A 17,791-nucleotide genomic window follows, 5' to 3' on the forward strand; every position below is an offset into this window, starting at 1 on the left:
TGTTAGCGGCAATAATGTGACGCCTGTCCACAGCGTTTCGGCGCCAGGGTCCCCGTCGCGTCCTTCAGTGGCAGGCGCCACTCCGGTCACATCGTCCACCTCCTCGACGCCGACTAGCGTCGTGACGGAGCCCTCTAGCGGGCTGCGCCCCTCGACCAGTCTGCCCTCCTACGGCCTCTTCCCCAGCTTCGCAGAGAGGTAAGTACGAATTATGAAATGCAGGTTGGGAAATACCGACTCCAAGGAAGAGATCTGAAGCTGAGACGCGTGGAATAGCGAAAAAACCCGGGGAGCTTCATAATTACAGACCTATAGTTATGTTGAGTAAAACAGGAAGGATGTGATTGGCTAGAAATAAAACACGCATGGAGTGAGAGATTCATAATTTATATAAGTAGGATTTGAGTCTGAAGATTGCTGTCTTCCGGGTTGTTGCGCCGATGATTGTCATCGCCCTGATGACGGAGGCAGTATGACCTCTGAAACGTTGGTGGAAATCTACCAGAATACACGGCGCTACAACCCAGAAGACAGCAATCCTCATAATTTATATAAGTTTCGCCGTCGAACTCCAACTTCAGAGACCACATAGGAGGTGGTGGTGGAAACGGCATCAGCGGTTCTGAAGGAAGCCTCTGTCACGGAGCGACACGTTAGGTGGCGAGCAGGGCGATGCTAAACAAGAGCAACATGGCGGGATGGCGTGATCTCTACGGACTGAATTTATTTAGTGGCGGAGGGTCAATGAACAAATCAAACAGAATTTAATTGGCATCGGTTGGTTAATCAAATGTTGAATTATGATTGACTAAAAAGTCCGGCGTAATGCACTGCGCACATGTCAGGGTTCAATAGTGCGGGGTCAATTGGCCTTAGAGTGGAAGAGCGGCCCAAGCGTTACGTGTTTTTGCACAGGACCGGACAGCGAGGACTGCGAGGTCGAAAATAATAAGAAGAACACAAACTGAGGACACGAGAGAGGAAGTAGCAGACCGGTGGGGAAAATTACAGAGTGAGGACCTTCGTAATACGGTTAGGAAATCAAGTAAGATGAGATTGACGGGGCATGTAGTACGCACGAGAGAGACGGCTTCAGATACGTAGAAAGAGGAGCAATATTAATATGTATTTTGAAGAGAGGGCATGGGCGTGTGGGCTTGATCCAACAGGCTCAGCTTCTGGGTTCTTGCGAACGCGGTAATGAACTTTCTGTTTCCACAAAATGCTGGGGTTTCCTGACCGAATGACAGTCGAACGTCCTAGAAGGACTCCGTTCCGTGTTATAACCCAGAAGCAGAATGGAAAATGTAATTTTTTTCGATGTCAGATTCCCTCTGCACATTCATGAAAGCGTTCTTCATGTTAGCTTCTGGTCCCCCACGACATTAAAGTGTAATTTCCGTTTACGAATTCGAGGCTGTCTGCTGTTTATGCAGGCTCTAAAGCGCACATGATATAAATAACAAGGTAACAACAGAAGGTTGAACAGCGCCTTCGATGGCGCACTCTTAATTCGGCTAATAATCTTAATCATGACAAAAGATTGTGGGTGTCTTCTGCGTTGCAAAGCCGTGTAGTCTGGTAGAACTTTACCGACGATTCCGAGGTACTGGCAGCCTCCATCATCAGAACGATGATGGAGGCAGCAAGGACCTCGGACTCACCACCGTGCTTTACCATGTTATATATTATATTATATAAGTTGCTGGAAACACAGGGTTTCGGTGTACAATTTCCCCCCCCCCCATTTCAGAAGAGGCCTGCCCGTTACAAATGCTCAGGTTCATATGAATTATGATGGAGCACCCCGAATTTTTCGTAGCTCACTTTTAGTGAGCGTAAGAGGTCTGGCGGACGAATACGAAGTTCTCATCCACAACTACGCTGGACGGAAAAATCCTTTCTGCGTGTGAAACGTCCGGAAACATCACATTCTTTACGCACGCGTAAGAAGAGGCTTGGAGCTTAGACGGTTTTGCGGAACATGCTTCTCGAAACTTATCCTCGTCAGAGTATCCCCAGTCCGTCTCCCGTAAAAATAACGTCGGTTTAAGACACGCGAGACTGAATTGGAGGAGATGTTGCGGAATTGTAAGGAAGAAAGATAGTCCTCGAGTGGAGACCGAAACACAACGCAACTCTCTTCTACTGGGGAACATTACAGCACGACAGGAAAAGTCGAAATGTAATGAGAATTTAAAGAAACCAGTTTACGAAAGTGATGCCGATTCTAGGTGACGGACAGAGAGACAGACATGACCTCCCCATGCGCTTTAAGTCACTTTCTTAGTGCTGAAAGAGTGGCTGAAACTGTTAGCGATGAACGGAAAACGGACAATTTTGGTATGGGTCGAACCTGCTTTGCTGTTAACTGCGGTAGCTTCATCAAAGAAACAAAACACAGTCTGGAAGCAAAACCGGGAGGTTCAACACGATCTGTAACAAGTCCCATGATCAGAATCAAGTGACCTCATTCCAAGGTCTCTCCCCACTAAATCTGCCTATGAAACATGGCTAACATGAGGTGCGTTAAGTCTGAACGCTGAGTAGTGGCCATGAAAAGTGTAAACAACCTACCCAAGCGAAGGCCCTGTGGCTGAAACTGTGGCCTGTTTGCTGGAGTATCAGATTTAAAACTTTTGATTTCATGGTTCGTGTAACACGATGCTTCCATCCCTCTTAAGTATTCGTCGGTACGTAAATCCAGAAGTGCCAGAACTCACACTTAGGCGAGCGCAATTTTAACATGCGTCTCACAAGGGCCACCCATTGTCTGTTGTTAGGTTCCAAAGGCGGTCTAACCCTCACAGTTGGCGATGAACAATTCTAGTTTTCAAGCTCGGCCCATAAAGTAACCAAACCACGACAGTTTTCATTGGTGGCGACGGAATTGTAAGTTCTGATATTTATTTATGTTTTGTTTTATTTCGGCAAAGCATCGATTTTAAATAACCCTTGTAAGATTTGAGGTTTTCACTGCGGTGAGTTTGAAGATTTCTGATGACGGAGGCAGTATGACCTCTGAAACGTTGGTTAACATCGACCAGACTACACAGCGCAATAACCCAGAAGACAGAAATCTTCATACTCTGATGACGGAGGCAGTATGACCTCTGAAACGTTGGTTAACATCTACCAGACTACACAGCGCAACAACCCAGAAGACAGCAATCTTCATACTCTGATGACGGAGGCAGTATGACCTCTGAAACGTTGGTAAACATCGACCAGACTACTTGGCGCAACAACCCAGAAGACAGAAACCTTCATACTCATCGCCCTGATGACGGAGACAGTATGACCTCCGAAACGTTGGTTAACATCGACCAGACTACACAGCGCAACAACCCAGAAGACAGCAATCTTCATACTCTGATGACGGAGGCAGTATGACCTCCGAAACGTTGGTTAACATCGACCAGACTACACAGCGCAACAACCCAGAAGACAGAAATCTTCATACTCTGATGACGGAGGCAGTATGACCTCTGAAACGTTGGTTAACATCTACCAGACTACACAGCGCAACAACCCAGAAGACAGCAATCTTCATACTCTGATGACGGAGGCAGTATGACCTCCGAAACGTTGGTTAACATCGACCAGACTACACAGCGCAACAACCCAGAAGACAGAAATCTTCATACTCTGATGACGGAGGCAGTATGACCTCTGAAACGTTGGTTAACATCTACCAGACTACACAGCGCAACAACCCAGAAGACAGCAATCTTCATACTCTGATGACGGAGGCAGTATGACCTCCGAAACGTTGGTTAACATCGACCAGACTACACAGCGCAACAACCCAGAAGACAGAAATCTTTAAAATAACCCTTATTTCCACTTCGCTAATTTTGGAACTCCGGTGTGTGTGTGTGTGGGGGGGGGCCCTCCGCAGCACGGGTCGTACCTAAAATCCTCTGCTGTGAAGAGACTGGCTTTGTTACGTAAATCGGTAATATTAATATTTACAATAAGAAACACGACTTACTCAGAACGCCTTTCAACACGCGCATTCCTTCATCAACGAGAGAAGCCGTGGTTAGCAGATGCACCCCACTCGGTGTTACGGCCTGTGCGTTAATTCTTGCTGTATTAAGGGGTTCGGAGACTGCTTCCTGCCACACACTTCGGAATCCTTTTGTATCCCGGCTGGCATCTACAAATCTTAATATTGAAACATGCAATTTTGCCCGATGTTTTGTGTGTTGTTTAATGCGTCAAGGGAAGAACACAGATTGAGCGCGCATGTGACCAGGGTTCTGAGGTGAATATTTGAACTCAAGAGGGACGAAATGACACAGGGCTCGAGGAAACTGGATGACAATCACCTCCATAGTTGTTTGTCTTTACCACGTATTGTGTAGGCGGATGAGATGGACGAACACGGGGGTGACGAGAAATGCACAAATTTTCGTTGGAAGGCCTGGCCGGAAGAGACCACTAGGAAGAACGAGGCGTAGACCACGAGGGGTGATAACGGGTAGAATGATTTCTAGGGGAGCAGGACGCCGCATGGTGCGCTGGATTCACGTGGTTCAGCAGCGCACGGACCGTTAGCGAGCTTTTGCGAACGCGGTGTCGTTCAAACTTCCGTTTCCACGATACATTACCCACGGGAAGACACACGAACCCACGACAGGAGCCCAGGGGACACACGCTATGACGACGATACGAGAAGATGCCATCTTTTGCGCAGCTGACCCTAGGACACACGACGCTGGCAAACCGACGCCGAGCGTGACGTCGCCTACTGTCGCGGCGCCAACAGAAGTTTCCATATATGTATAGTAGATGAGCCTCGGGACGCCCTACGACATTATCGAACCGACGTTGAGCGTAACGACACTAATCGACGCGGCGAAATCATTAAAAGCCATCTCAAAACTTTGCATACCGTGTAGTGTATTAGAATATAGTGAGGAAACCAACAACTATTAACACTATAATAAGACACAATAGGAAAGCCTCGACATGCCTTTAAGCACTACTTTGGAAATCCGACGCCGACCCAACAAGACACCATTCGTTGGTACGGAACAGCCGCGGGATCTCATTGCGCGACGTCAGAAATCCGACGCTAAGCGACAGTGTTTTTGCCACAGCTGAGCCATCAGATGTCACTGGGAACGACACTAGAAAATCGACGCCGATCGTCACGATGCTTATCACCGCGGCGCCCACAAGAATCGACATATTTTCCGAATGGCAGTCTCCGGATGCTATTAGTATAAAAGGACGCCAATCATCGTGACGCCGTCAAAAGACGCTATCTTTGAGATTCCTTTGATTATTAAATTGGAAAACCGACGCCAACGTCGAAATGTAAATAAAAACTAGTAGTATTAGGATGGGAATGGATCAGATAAGAGTCTGGATAAATTGAAAGCTGTAGCAAACCGACGCAGAGGGACAAGGTACGGATAATGGGTAGTGTAACCTAACCTAACCTAACCTAATCTAACCTAACCCAACCCAACCGAACCTCACTTGATCTAACCTTACCTTACCTAACGTAACCTCGCCGCAACACTTGACAACTCTGCATTTTGCTGTTGTTTTATTTTTCAGTCCGTAGGGCACAAACAACACAGCACTTCGCCATTACGAATAACAATTTGTTAACGTTGTTTAAGGAAATAAAAACTGTTTACTCTGAAAATAAGAAATATTAAAAGGCGCAAACTTACACATTGTCCAGCAGGTGGGACCACTGGGCTTCAAAGGATTTATTCCGTTCTCCTGATATTGCCCCTTTCCCTGGAAGTTCTGCCCTGCGTTGCTCATGTCACCTCCACTTGATTTGAATTCGAAAGCCCTCACGCTAACCTTCTGGAGGCAAAATACGTAATGTCCTAGCATTTCTGGTCGAAAATCACTTGTCAAACAGTCTAGGAGGGAAACTGACAACTACAGTCGCAATAATCGGGTCGAGGTTTGAAGCCAGGCCGCAGGAGTACGAAGGCGTCTTTTTCCTAACCTGAAACGTTTACACAGATCGTGGATAGGTAGGACTCTGCAGTGCCAACCCGAGACAGCACGGCTCACTTGTAAGTGGATTGCGCTATAAAATATGGCGCGCAGTCAAAATTATAATGACATTCAGCTCATCTCGTAAATAAATTATACCGGCGTTCCTCTCCCGCCTTTCAGCTTCTTTTGACAAATTACGGAACTTGGGAAATGGAGAAATGTAATTTTTACAAATTATCTTTCCGTCAAAGAAATGGCACAAACGTTCCTTGCTGTGGAATTGAATTTGTCTGTTGCTAAGAATTTCGCTGCAACTTTTTATGAAAAGTTCACCAGGATACTTTTAACTTGTTTTACGAATTTTTTCCTACCGGCGTCTCTTTTCTTTCTGCAGAATTTCCACTCGCCTATTTTAAATTAAGACTTCGCCGAGGATTTTTTAACTGCTAGATCTAATTACTTATTTTTATACCAGGCACAAATGTAAAATTCTTCTTCCCCGTGGCTCTACAGTTCTTGCGGAAAAACAGAAAACATGTCAGAGATTTTGAAAAAGGCGGTTTTGACACCTGGCAGGAAATCTCGTCCTGGGGTCAGCCCGTCGCAATTTCTTTGCCTCCACGGGACGGCACAACGCCGAAAGACGTGAGAGAGAAAAATCCACGCACTGAGCGGGATATGAACCCCTGACCACTGTGTTCAAGCAATCAGACTTACGCGCTGTCTCACTGTGACCTACACAAATACAAAAATAACATTTCGAATCAAGTTTCGGGTACAAGGAAAGAACATTACGGAAACAGGGGGCCACGATTCCAGAGCGGTAAAGAAGGCAACATTTGTAGAGACTTACACTGATACAGAGGACCAAATTTGTAGATCAGCAGAAACGACCATGTTTATAGAGTTTTGTAGAGGGCTTGCAGGGCTGTACAAAGAAATATTTTCTGTGGAGATTTACTGAAAGTCGCGTATTTACAGGGATGGAGAAAATGCCATGTTTGTGCAATGTTGCAGAGGACCGTGTTTGCAGGGGCGGGAGTGTACGCAGCGCGGAGTAATTCAGCGGGAACGCGGAGAGCAGGCATGAGAGGTGATTCATGATAGCCATTAATTCCATTTCGCGCCGCCAATTTAATAGTAATGAAGCGGTGCTGAATTCCCGGCCAATTGAGCTAACTGTTATTATATGGACGGGGTGGGGTGGGGTGGGGGCTGAGTGTATGTGATCTAATCACACGGCATACTCTGTTCGCGATAGATTTAGACCATCACCACAAATCACTATTTCCGGATACAGAGAGAGGTCTCCAGTTCAAGCACCAGTGGCGGAGCTTTCCTTATCGTCACGTCACGTTGACACGAGCAAGTGGAAATTCGCTGAAGACTTCGCTGAAATTCAAAGCCTACGTTTTCGTGACACAGCGGTAGAAAAATTAACATTTTCTGGTTTTACGGTGAAGCCAGCAACAGCACTTGGGTTTGATAATGAAACTGTTAAGGGCGCAGCCACGCATAAAAGCGTCAGGGCCAAATGTCCTCGGTTCGCACGTTATGGCCATCCCATTGCAGTTGTCTACAGACATAAAAGTTAGTTCAGATCAGCGATGAAGTCGAGATATCTCTTGATAAGATGCCCCCGTGTCAGCGTGCTGCTGCCCGCTACACGGGACTCGAGCTGCGAAACTCCGTATCAGAACGCTAAGGATTGAGTCCACTTAAGAGCCCCAATCTTCAGCCGACAAAGTGATTAAACAAACAACAGGCAATTGTGATGTCTCATCTTTTGTATAAAAAACAACTCCAATTTAGTCTCATCGCCACAACACTTTTTTGTTAAAAAAATAAATAAATTCAAAAAGTAAACGCCGCACGCCGGCCGACAGACGAACTACATGATGTCACGCGTCTTCACGATAATAAAAGTCCAACTCCTTTTCTCCTTTTCTCTTCTCGTGATGCAGACAACGAGGCTTTAAGTACATAAGTGGCAATTTTCGCTCTAATTGGCATTAATATTGGAGTTGTTATTATTATATGTGCGCGTGGTATTTTGACTGCCATCAAGCGTCCGTTCAGGGAAAGAGAACCAGAGGAATGTCGACAGCGTTGCCAACTTAACTTCATTCTACGTTAAGCTAACCTTAGTAACATGACGAAGAAATCATAACTCGCGCAAGTTAACGGCACCAGACATTTAATTCAACGTATAACAGAAAACACTCCAGAATTTATAACTTCTGGATGTTAGCTTTGCCTCTGACTTATGCGCCTGAGGAAAACCCCTCCGTGAGATCGATACTTTGCATGCATACAATCAGTCCAGATGAGCGAGAGCCGGCAGTGCAGCCTCCATAATTGTTCACATTATTTATTTAACCTTCCGCATAGATGGCACTGCTGCCCACTGATAGAACGAAATTCATTCCGCAGATAGGCACGACCATCTGGAAACACATTCCGCCCCAGTCGCAGTTAGGAATTAGTAATCAAGTTAATCATCTAAACGGTTGAATAATTACATCGGTGTTACGTCATCATTTAAATCTATTATTAAGTCTGATTAGCGCTGTAATTGTCATCTTGCCCGCTAAGACTTGCGAGTGGGCTCCACCAACAGATGGCTCTGCACAAAGGGTTGACAGTCTTCTCTGAAGAATTGATTGGTTACCCGAAATGAACAGCGGGCGCTCGAGTGTTTTTTTCCGCTAATAAAATCAAACTGATTTTATTAACAGGTTTTTAAAGTGTGCAGTTACAATTGACAGTCGCGATCTGCAGGTATGCGGAGGAAATCGTCTCTGTACACAAGTAGAGTGACACATTAAACAGTCCGGCTCATCACGAACTTGGACAAACAGCCGATTTTATAAGCTCTCCGCACGGTTCTGAATTCAAAACTGAAGTTGCGAATAAAACGAATTTAACAGATGCAAATGAAATTCCGTGCCGGTAGGAATCGAATGCATGAACTAAGATACACAGACGTTATACAAACGCGTACGTAAGACGAGCATAAGCCGGTCTGCAGGGAGGAAGGATTTTGCTGCTGCTAATTAGTTATTTTATTTTAATTGTTTTCTATTATCTGTGGCCCTTTCTTCAGTTCCTTCGCATCATCATAATTGTTATCCGACAAGTTTCAAGGTCACACATCCCTTCGTCTAGTCTATTCCGTTCTTGCTCTGGTGATCATACTCAGATTTCCTCAGTGCAAAAGTGATCTAGCTCCGTCGGGGGTTTTGTTTACTGATGGCTGCTTAGTGCATCACGCGATCACCACGTGGCCCCATGACGATAACTAATAGTTCACTGGTCGATCAGAATATACATTTATAATTGACAAGAAATTTAAATTATTTCAGTACAGCTCATTTTAAGAAAGCCCGTCCTATAAAAGATTACATCGATTCTTAACTCTCCAAGACACATCACACCCCCGTTACAAAGATCATTTGGTTTATGTTTCGGGAAAACAAGCTCTGTTGATTGTCAGAAACACAGAAAACACAAACATTGTGCGGACGTTTCGCAGGCTGGCAAATGCAGTTATACCAATGTCAAATTATTGGAAAAGAGTACAACTGTATCGAGTCCTGGCGCCTGCTGAGGATGCAGCCCGCAATGAATAGAGAATCGTTTCGCAGATTCCTCGTTGAGAAGCTGACATTGTTCAGCTGGTCGAGAAATTGCCTACCTCGTGGAACGTCATTGGCTTCACACTCCATTGCCTTACGACCTATTAATACAATCCAGTCGTAATAGCAGCTACGCACTTCCTTCGGAACCCTAAAGGACGCCGCAGTTAGAGACCGGAAGTTCTGGCTCGCAGTTTCGCTGCGAGACACAGCGACCGGAGTGTACAGGAAACTTTATTGCAGGTTTCGACTCATTTGATACGAGCGGAACCGGAAGTCAGCGAGAAGCTGTTCCACCACTAGGGGTCGCGCGGCCATGGTAATTAAGCAGAGCCATCTATGTGTCACCGACAAAAACATTACCGGTCGCTGAACGATCTAATCGACCCTTCTCTCGAAGCGCTATGACGTCAGAGAGGAAACGGACTGCAGGGAGTCTCTGAGGAAACACTATCACACGATGCCGTATTCGGCGTGGAGCGGCCTGGGTTCGGACAAGAAGTTCCCATCCAACAACGGAATTAGTCACTCAGTCAGACATTTCTCTGCAGAACTTAAATAGCAGGGCTTGTCCGAACACGCATCTAATAATCGAAATGCATGGTCGATTTGCGTTGCCCGAGTAAAACATTTCTGTACATTCCGTACATTCGTGTATTAATTTCACAGTCTTGATTCAAATGGTTAATAAAATAATGTAACGAAACCAAAATCTAAAATTTGGGCGATCGCCATGTAGTTATTTCACTTAGTACGAAACTAACCGCATTTTTTTTTAAGTTTTAAGGAAGTTCCCAGCAAAACGTTTCATGCCCTAGAATAAGTTCCGTTAGCGTAAAAGCAACTTCAGAAGTTCCGACGATCGTGTTGGTATAACTGACGGTACCTTATAAAGTATGAATGTGAGATAACTTTCAGCGACATAATGAACACACCAAGTTTCACAAAAGTCTCTCTTGCGACTGAGACGTCATTGCGTAGAGCAGGCAGTAAAACACACGTACGCACGCACCTGAATGTGTTGACATCACGTGTCTCTACTTCTGCTAATAAAATATTACAACAGCCGCGAGGCTTCTTCTCGTGTGGCGTCGAACGCGACCTCGAAGTGATTCTACAATTTTACACTCGTCCGAGGCCACGTGATGCTCCCGCTTACGATTTCTGAAGGCACAGCTCCGGGCTCGAAGTCCCGAAGTCGATGGCGGTGTCTTACAGCTCTCTCGCTAATTAATTATTGCAGCTCGTAATTTCATTAACATTGTAATTGCCTGAAATTAGTCGCGCTTACCTTCGTGTTTATTTTATGTGGAGCGGGGCTCTCCGTCGTACTGGCTCGCGCCCTGGGAAGTGTCGACGGCTTCCTCGGAGCAGGATTAGCTCGGCAACAGATTTGAACCTGGTCACAGCGTCCACCGGCACGCAGAACAGCCCCCGCGCGTCTCAATTAAGTTTGCTTGGCGTCATTCGAGGGCTCCAGTTTGATGAGAGTTCTCGATGTAGACGAAGCGAGCGGCAGGGTGAGCCCCCTTCTGTAAACAAAAAGGAATCTTCTTCCAGAAATTTGATAAAACGAGCTTTGTAAAACATATCGCCCTCATGATGGAGCCTGCAACGACCTCTGAAACGGTGGTAAAATTTTAACAGACTACGCGGCGCTACAACCCAGAAGACTGCCATCTTCGTACCCACCGCCGTGAAAACCTCGAACCCTATTTTGCAAGGTAATTACGGGAGAGACGCCCATGCATTTTTAAAAGTCGCATAAGACGTTAACACATGCGATTAAATTTAAAAAAAAAAAAATTATGTCAAAGAGAATAAGTATAGTGTGTATTCAGGTTATGTAAGTAGGCATATACAGCTTTAAAGCCACCGTAAAAGGTAACGTTAAACTTAAACTTAAGACAAGTTCGGTCCTTGAAAATAGTGACAATGACGTCAGAGATGTTTGGAATTCAATGACCTCTGAGTGGGCGTGGTGTCTGTCCAACTCTGTGATGGCATCTTCGTGGTGGAGCCCCTAACTGGGATTCCCCAGACAATGACAGCCAAGATCTGTGGGGATTCCTCACCCAGTCACGTTTGTAAACGTAGAACTTCGTGTAACACGTGCAGACAAATGTTAGCCCGTTTCCAACGTCGGCCTTTATAAACACTCGTTTAAAGGTTTTCGAGTTTTCAAATGTGGCTACTCGAACAGAGAGACATACAGATATGGCGAAGCTGACGTACATTTGCACGCCTCCCCCGAGTCCTACGAGCAGATTTATCCTGCATTTGCAAGGTCTTCAGACTTCCTTACAAGTTTCTGTACTCGCCGTCGTCGTTTCAAATTCCGCCCACAGTAATTGTAGTAGGACGAATGCATGGAACAATGGACCCAGTTTCTTCACATTCGAAGAGTTCGCTCTCATCTGACTCACTGCGTGTTCCTTGAATTTCCACTTTCTTACACACATTCATTTATTTATTTTTCGTGTTCCCTCGACATTTTACCAGCATGAAAATAAAATTTCCCTTCAAAACAGCAAAGAGTCGTACGCCTGTCCAAAAATAATTAGTAGTTCGCCTGGCCTGCTGCTTTCCTCAGGGAAAAATGATCTTCAACAAATTGTTCAGATGTGCAGACGTTTCTCCCGCGGAATAAACTGAGCCTGCAGGCACGTTATTGTGAAACCCACATTTCTTTTCTGTTCTTTGAAGAAACAAAATGGCGGGCATAAAAGTCGCCTCCGCTCTAAAGTTACTGCGTCCAAATCTTCCCTAGAAGTGGGCTGAACCCTTTGCAGCAATAACTTTTCTCGTTGTCCTGAAGTCCACTTTCTTGAACATTGAAAATCTTCCCTCGTCTTGTGCCAAGAGGCAATTCTGCGTGACCTTCCTGAACAGGACACAGAAGGGTTTGATCTCCGTCTTGTCCATGTCCAGTGTCCCAGCTAGCCGACGTTTCCTCAGTCACTTCTAGATTTACTTTACTTTTTAAAATAGCAGTGTCCTCCTGCTTTAGCGAAAGAACTGTCTGCATAAATTCTCTGCGATCTAGCATTTTCTTGTAGGAGCAAATCCATTTCCGCTTAACGATGATGGCAGCGGCTCCCCGCCTATTTCCACGCGCGGTATCACCTTTCGAATTAAAAAGAAAAACGCTTGATAATTGAAGGCAGTGACGGAAATATGGTTTTCGGCAATCGATCGAATTCTAATTGAGCCACAGATCACGAGCGGTGAGTCGGCAGGGACTCGAGGGAAGTGGTCGCGGCGTATTTCAGCATTCACCTGGAGATACTGAACACACTGCCGAAATATGTTAGGATAATCGACAACATCGCCATGGTGGTCTAGCGGTTAGAACGATGGCCTTGTAATCTTGGGGTCTCGGGTTCGATTCCCGGCGGTGCCCGAATTTATAACTTGTGTTGGGCAAGGCCGTGGTCTAGGCAACACGGAGTTTTCCTCCGTGGCATCCCAACAATTACTCCATTCACACACAGAAGAAGGCAATGGCAAACCACTTCTGGATCATCTGCCAAGAACGCATATGAACAGGTCCCAGTCCGAGAAAAGGATGGAAGGATCCTGTTCATATGGACCTGTCGTCAGACAGAACACTAAATAAATATAAATAATCGACAAAATGGCCGATATTCGAACTGATTGATACAAGTCTCGATGGATGGCAATGTGACACACTGTATCGGGGGTCCAGTCCCGCAGTTGATTGAGCGTCGTTCCAACTCATCGCGTTGCTACTTTGCGTTGCCTGAAGGCCAGTTCGACACTGCTCCAGCTCCCTAATTGGTTACGTGGAGTTTTACTCGGGGCCCACTCGCTACTGAGTAACCCCCCAGGGGCGGTGGGGGGGGGGGAGGAGATGCGGGCTCAAAGCAAAGACGTACACACAGTGCATCAGCAACTGGCAAACCTCACGGCCAGGTCAGGGGACTGAAGAAAACCACGGCAAGCAACAGACAGTTCGAACGCCACAACCCTTGACGAAGCGGTGACTGGAAAAGACCACGTTCTCTGTCCGCCACTACCCTTTAAACCCATTAGCAGGGGAAACTACATTAACGCGGTGCTGCAGACTTGTCCCCCATTTGAGCGGTAAGTCGGGCTAATGCGTAAGAATTAAAAACCGATTTGTTATAGTAATTACCGGGATTACTACTGCTGTGTTCCTTTTTAAAAAATAAACATAAACCTCGAAGCCATATTTACGCTGCGCTGCGCTGCGTGCTAATACCCGAAAAAAACAGAGGAACGGTCTTCAGCGCGCCGGTGAAGCAGCGAGCAACGCGCCACAGCGATAAAACAATTGAATGTGTGTTTGAGAATCATTCTCGTATGTATCGAGAGTAACAATCGATATTAAAGTCGAGAAGCAAGCCGGAGTCGCAGGGCGGTGGGGCTGGTTTTAAACTAAATAAACATCCCCTTCTGTGCTCCCCCTGATAGCGTCTACCCCATCTCGGAGCGTCATGAATAAGGAATGATTATATTTATGATGCAGCGGGAGGTCTGGAAGTAAGTCATCACTGCCGCGGGCCGGGGTTCGTGTACAAATGGCGTTCTTCGCTGTTAGCGGAGTTTAATATTCCGTCGCAAACAAATTGGAACTTCAAGCAGAAAGACTCGAATTTCGACGAATATTTCGCAAGTACAGGATCTTCAAGAATGCGCGGAATTAAAGTTCCCTCTACGCTCCCCTGTTACTCACGTCTCAGTGCTGCTCGTTCAGAACGCGAGACAGGGCTATGTAACAGTTCTGAATGCGATAACGATGGACGCAGTCGGATCCAAGGGCGTCCTTTGTGAGAACGGTTTCTGGCTCCTCGTAACGATCTCCGAACTGCACAGCTTCCATGACGTCGGTGAACAACGACGCTGAAAGACGTGGCCATGACCCATTTTAAGCTCCTAGAAGATTCGAATAAAATCTCGGGTCAGCGGGACCAAAAATCGAAACCGTGACCTCTCAAATTCGAAGCCCTCGGCCGATGCATGTCGCTTCCTGGAGTGTTCCCAAGTAAACCCGGCCTGTTTAGTGCAAATCCCGGAGGATATAACCAGGAACACTGCCCGAGGGTTTCCGGGGTAACAGGACCAACTGCGCCCTTCTAAATCCTTGTCATTTCACGAAAAGTAGTCACAGCTCATTTGACGCTAATATCAAAGAATCTAATAAGCAATGGCACTGGATACAAACCTAAGCCAGCTGAGTCTTGTTTATACTTTACAGATGTCAAAGATTGAGTTCAATATTATTCTCCGTGTTCTTCTGTCGTGTTTTTCCTTTGACAATGAAAACAGCTGCATCTCCTTTCTTTCCGACAATCCCATCGTAACCTCTGGTCACAGGGTGACCTACACGGCTAATGTTTATGCGAGTTTCTTCAAGTTTCACTTGACATCACGAAATGACGAAGTGGGAGAATTCAAATTTTGCTCGTATCGTTAGAATCCTAGAAACAGACGGCAGCTTCACTTACGAAAAGATGAGCCTTGCACTGCGGGGCAGAAGTGCGTAGTGCCACAACACATGGGACACGTGGGGTTTATAAAATACATTTCTAGCGGGGGGGGGGGGAGGTGCGTCTTTCAGAAACAAATACTAAGGACTTTACCTACTTTGCTTTGAATGCTTCCATACTACATTTATGAAATTGTAATTATACGTCTTTATGCTTTTGAATTTCGTGACAATCTGCCTAAAGTTCACATACACACAGCATCACTCTTCTAAATATAAGGTTAGGCCCCGCCACGGGGCACGAAGATGTGCGCGGACTCCAGACCATGGCACTAAAACACAAAACTTGCGAAACGGGAATCTGGCCACATCTGCGACACACACGGCAAAAGAACCCCTCCTGCCGAGATGAATGTTAAAGAGAAAACATTTCCATTTGTGACACGCGACTCGGCTTAAAGATTCACGAGGCGAGATGTTTCGATTCGCTGTACTTCGAAAAATATTAAAGAAATAAACAAATGAATATTTTACATAGCGCTGAGTACAGTCGGTACTAATTAAAGTGGCACTGCGCTGTATCGTACTTACTTCTTCAGTCAGTATCTCGAAACGCAATATACCGCCATCTCCGTCTCTCGATCACTGATTCACGGTCTCATTCGAAAAAACCCACTCGCCCAAACGACCAACCTCTGTCTACCTCCGTCACTGGTCCTCGTCTCTGGATGACGTAACAGCACGCGGCTCGTGGTTGTCGTGTTTCACTAAGAGACGTTTCTTTCAGCGAGGATATCAACTTTTCGAGGCAAAAGTATTGGACTTCGCTCCGACCTCGAAAATAATACGTCGAGTAAGCAGGCACATTCACGTGTTGTCGCCATCCAAGACGACAAGGTCTCGGCCTAGGGTCTGTCCCGTCCGGGCGTCCTGTCGTCGGGATGTGACTCATAACGTGTCCAGCGAGTTTAACTTAAAGAAAATTTGTTTCTAATCATCCTGTTTATGATTTGACCTTCTAATGTACAGAATGACCCGAAACGTTGTACACATAATTCTGAATGTGTATACATCTTTTTGGGACACTGTACATCCAGCCATTATTTATGAGGATGTTCATTTCTGCCCCTTGTTCATTGATGTCAATATTTCCATTCTGAATTTTATAAAATTGTGTTTGTACGTCCTTCTTATTACCCCACACGAACCATTAATTTCTCTTAATTCTTTCCCTCGTCCCACATCTTAATCGTCAAAGAGGATAGAAGTAATTAACCTGCTCAGTAATGTTATCGTTTATATTAACTATCAGACGAGTCTAAAAAGACGGTGGATCTTGGTACCCAAATTTACACGTTTACGTAAAGAACGCCTGTAGCGAGACCCGCAGCGGAACAGACTGTAGCAAGGACACCGTCTTTCATTTTTTACCTCGTGTTTTTGAAAAACGTTTTAAGTGAAAAGCAGCAGCTGAGTGGATCCTCTTAGCAAATTAGTGCGGGGGCTCGCTCGTCTTCCTAAGACGGTTACTGCGCCTGCCAACTTAGCGTTGCTGTCCGCAATTTATTCACATTACGCTGATTATCACAACAAACTTCTTTTCATTTCTTCCGAGAGGAATAACACAAAACAAACGACAGTCGGAAATAAGAAAGAATCGTTAAAAAAAATTAAGGGGTGTCAGACGAAGGTTCGTGAAGAAAGACGCCTCCTTTCCTTGGTCTCAGTTAAGATTCGAACCGAAGACCTTCCTAACCCGCGAACCTCAGAGCAGAGAGCCGAACGCCCTGTTTTCAGAATTGTGTAAACCATTTTAAGGGATTTCCCCTCCCCCCACCTCGTCTTCGCTCACTGACAAATTTGATATGCGGATGTCAAGTTCTGTTGAGTCAACGAGTATAAAATACGTACGAGAAAACAGAGGAAGTGACGTTGATCCTGTCGTGCGTACAGCTACTTCCGATAACATCTGTTTTCTCTTGTTTCAGTGGTGGATTCAGGCCGGTGCTGGAGACAGGTGGCGCTCCCCGGGTCACACCGCCGATCTTCTTCCCGTCGCACCTTACGTCACAGTTCACGCCCCCGCTCTTCCCCGGACTCAAAGGTGAGTCCGCCGGACGCAAAGCTGTTTAGCTTACTGATACTACGTGGGCCCGGCCTGTTGACAAAACAACAAACTATCTGGACATCGTGCGTTGTCTTGATTTCTGTTAAAAAGTACGACGTTTCGGAGTTAAAATCCAGTTTCCGAAACGTCGAATTTTTTTAACAGGAATCAATACGATGGATAGAGGCCATCGTCACAATCCCTCAGATTTAATTTCTAATAACGTTAGCCTACAACAATTTTATGATTATAACAGTTTAAAAAAATGAACAAGTTAGGAGCGTTCGGCAGAATTCGACTTGGACGTTTGTGAAGGATCGAGAGTAACCGAAGCAGTCGCATTCGCGTGGAGCTCGTGATGTGCAGTGCCCGTCGTTGCTGTCAAATTTTGACCAAAACGGGAAATGTATCGACGAGCGTTAGTAAAACTGCTCAGGATCGAAGTTCGTGAAATTCCTTTCAACGGTTCTCGAGGGACCTCAAAATGGGGATGCGCCTTGGCACTCGACGGTTACAAAGATCGGCGGCGTCGTGACGTCGGAAACCAGCCGCGCGGTGGTGACCATCATGGCGGAAGATGTGTTCACCGAAACCTCG

At 45.9% G+C, this 17,791-nt stretch overlaps 2 protein-coding genes across 3 annotated transcripts in view; one reads left to right on the forward strand and one right to left on the reverse strand.

Annotated features, from left to right (window-relative positions):
* Positions 1-17,791, forward strand: part of Drgx (Dorsal root ganglia homeobox) — a 51,261-nt gene that overhangs the window by 32,062 nt on the left and 1,408 nt on the right. The window contains exons 8-9 of the mRNA XM_087358871.1: positions 34-198; positions 17,076-17,191. Of these exons, the coding sequence (XP_087214997.1) occupies positions 34-198; positions 17,076-17,191 (281 nt within the window). The remainder of the gene's footprint in view (positions 1-33; positions 199-17,075; positions 17,192-17,791) is intronic.
* The window catches only part of cutlet (chromosome transmission fidelity protein 18 homolog), a 157,997-nt gene that overhangs the window by 26,146 nt on the left and 114,060 nt on the right, over positions 1-17,791 (reverse strand). Inside the window, exon 21 of one of the 2 annotated variants that reach the window (XR_015537871.1) lies at positions 10,906-11,146. The gene's annotated coding sequence lies outside the window, so the exon portion shown is untranslated. Of the gene's footprint in view, positions 1-10,905; positions 11,147-17,156; positions 17,246-17,791 lie in introns of those variants that run through there. The other variant, XM_087358806.1, reaches the window with a different exon arrangement.

Source organism: Zootermopsis nevadensis, unplaced genomic scaffold, assembly GCF_977971745.1.
Source record: "Zootermopsis nevadensis isolate Lab colony 2312 unplaced genomic scaffold, Znev_1.0 Znev_ptg000030l, whole genome shotgun sequence".
Taxonomy (NCBI): Eukaryota; Metazoa; Arthropoda; class Insecta; order Blattodea; family Termopsidae; genus Zootermopsis; species Zootermopsis nevadensis.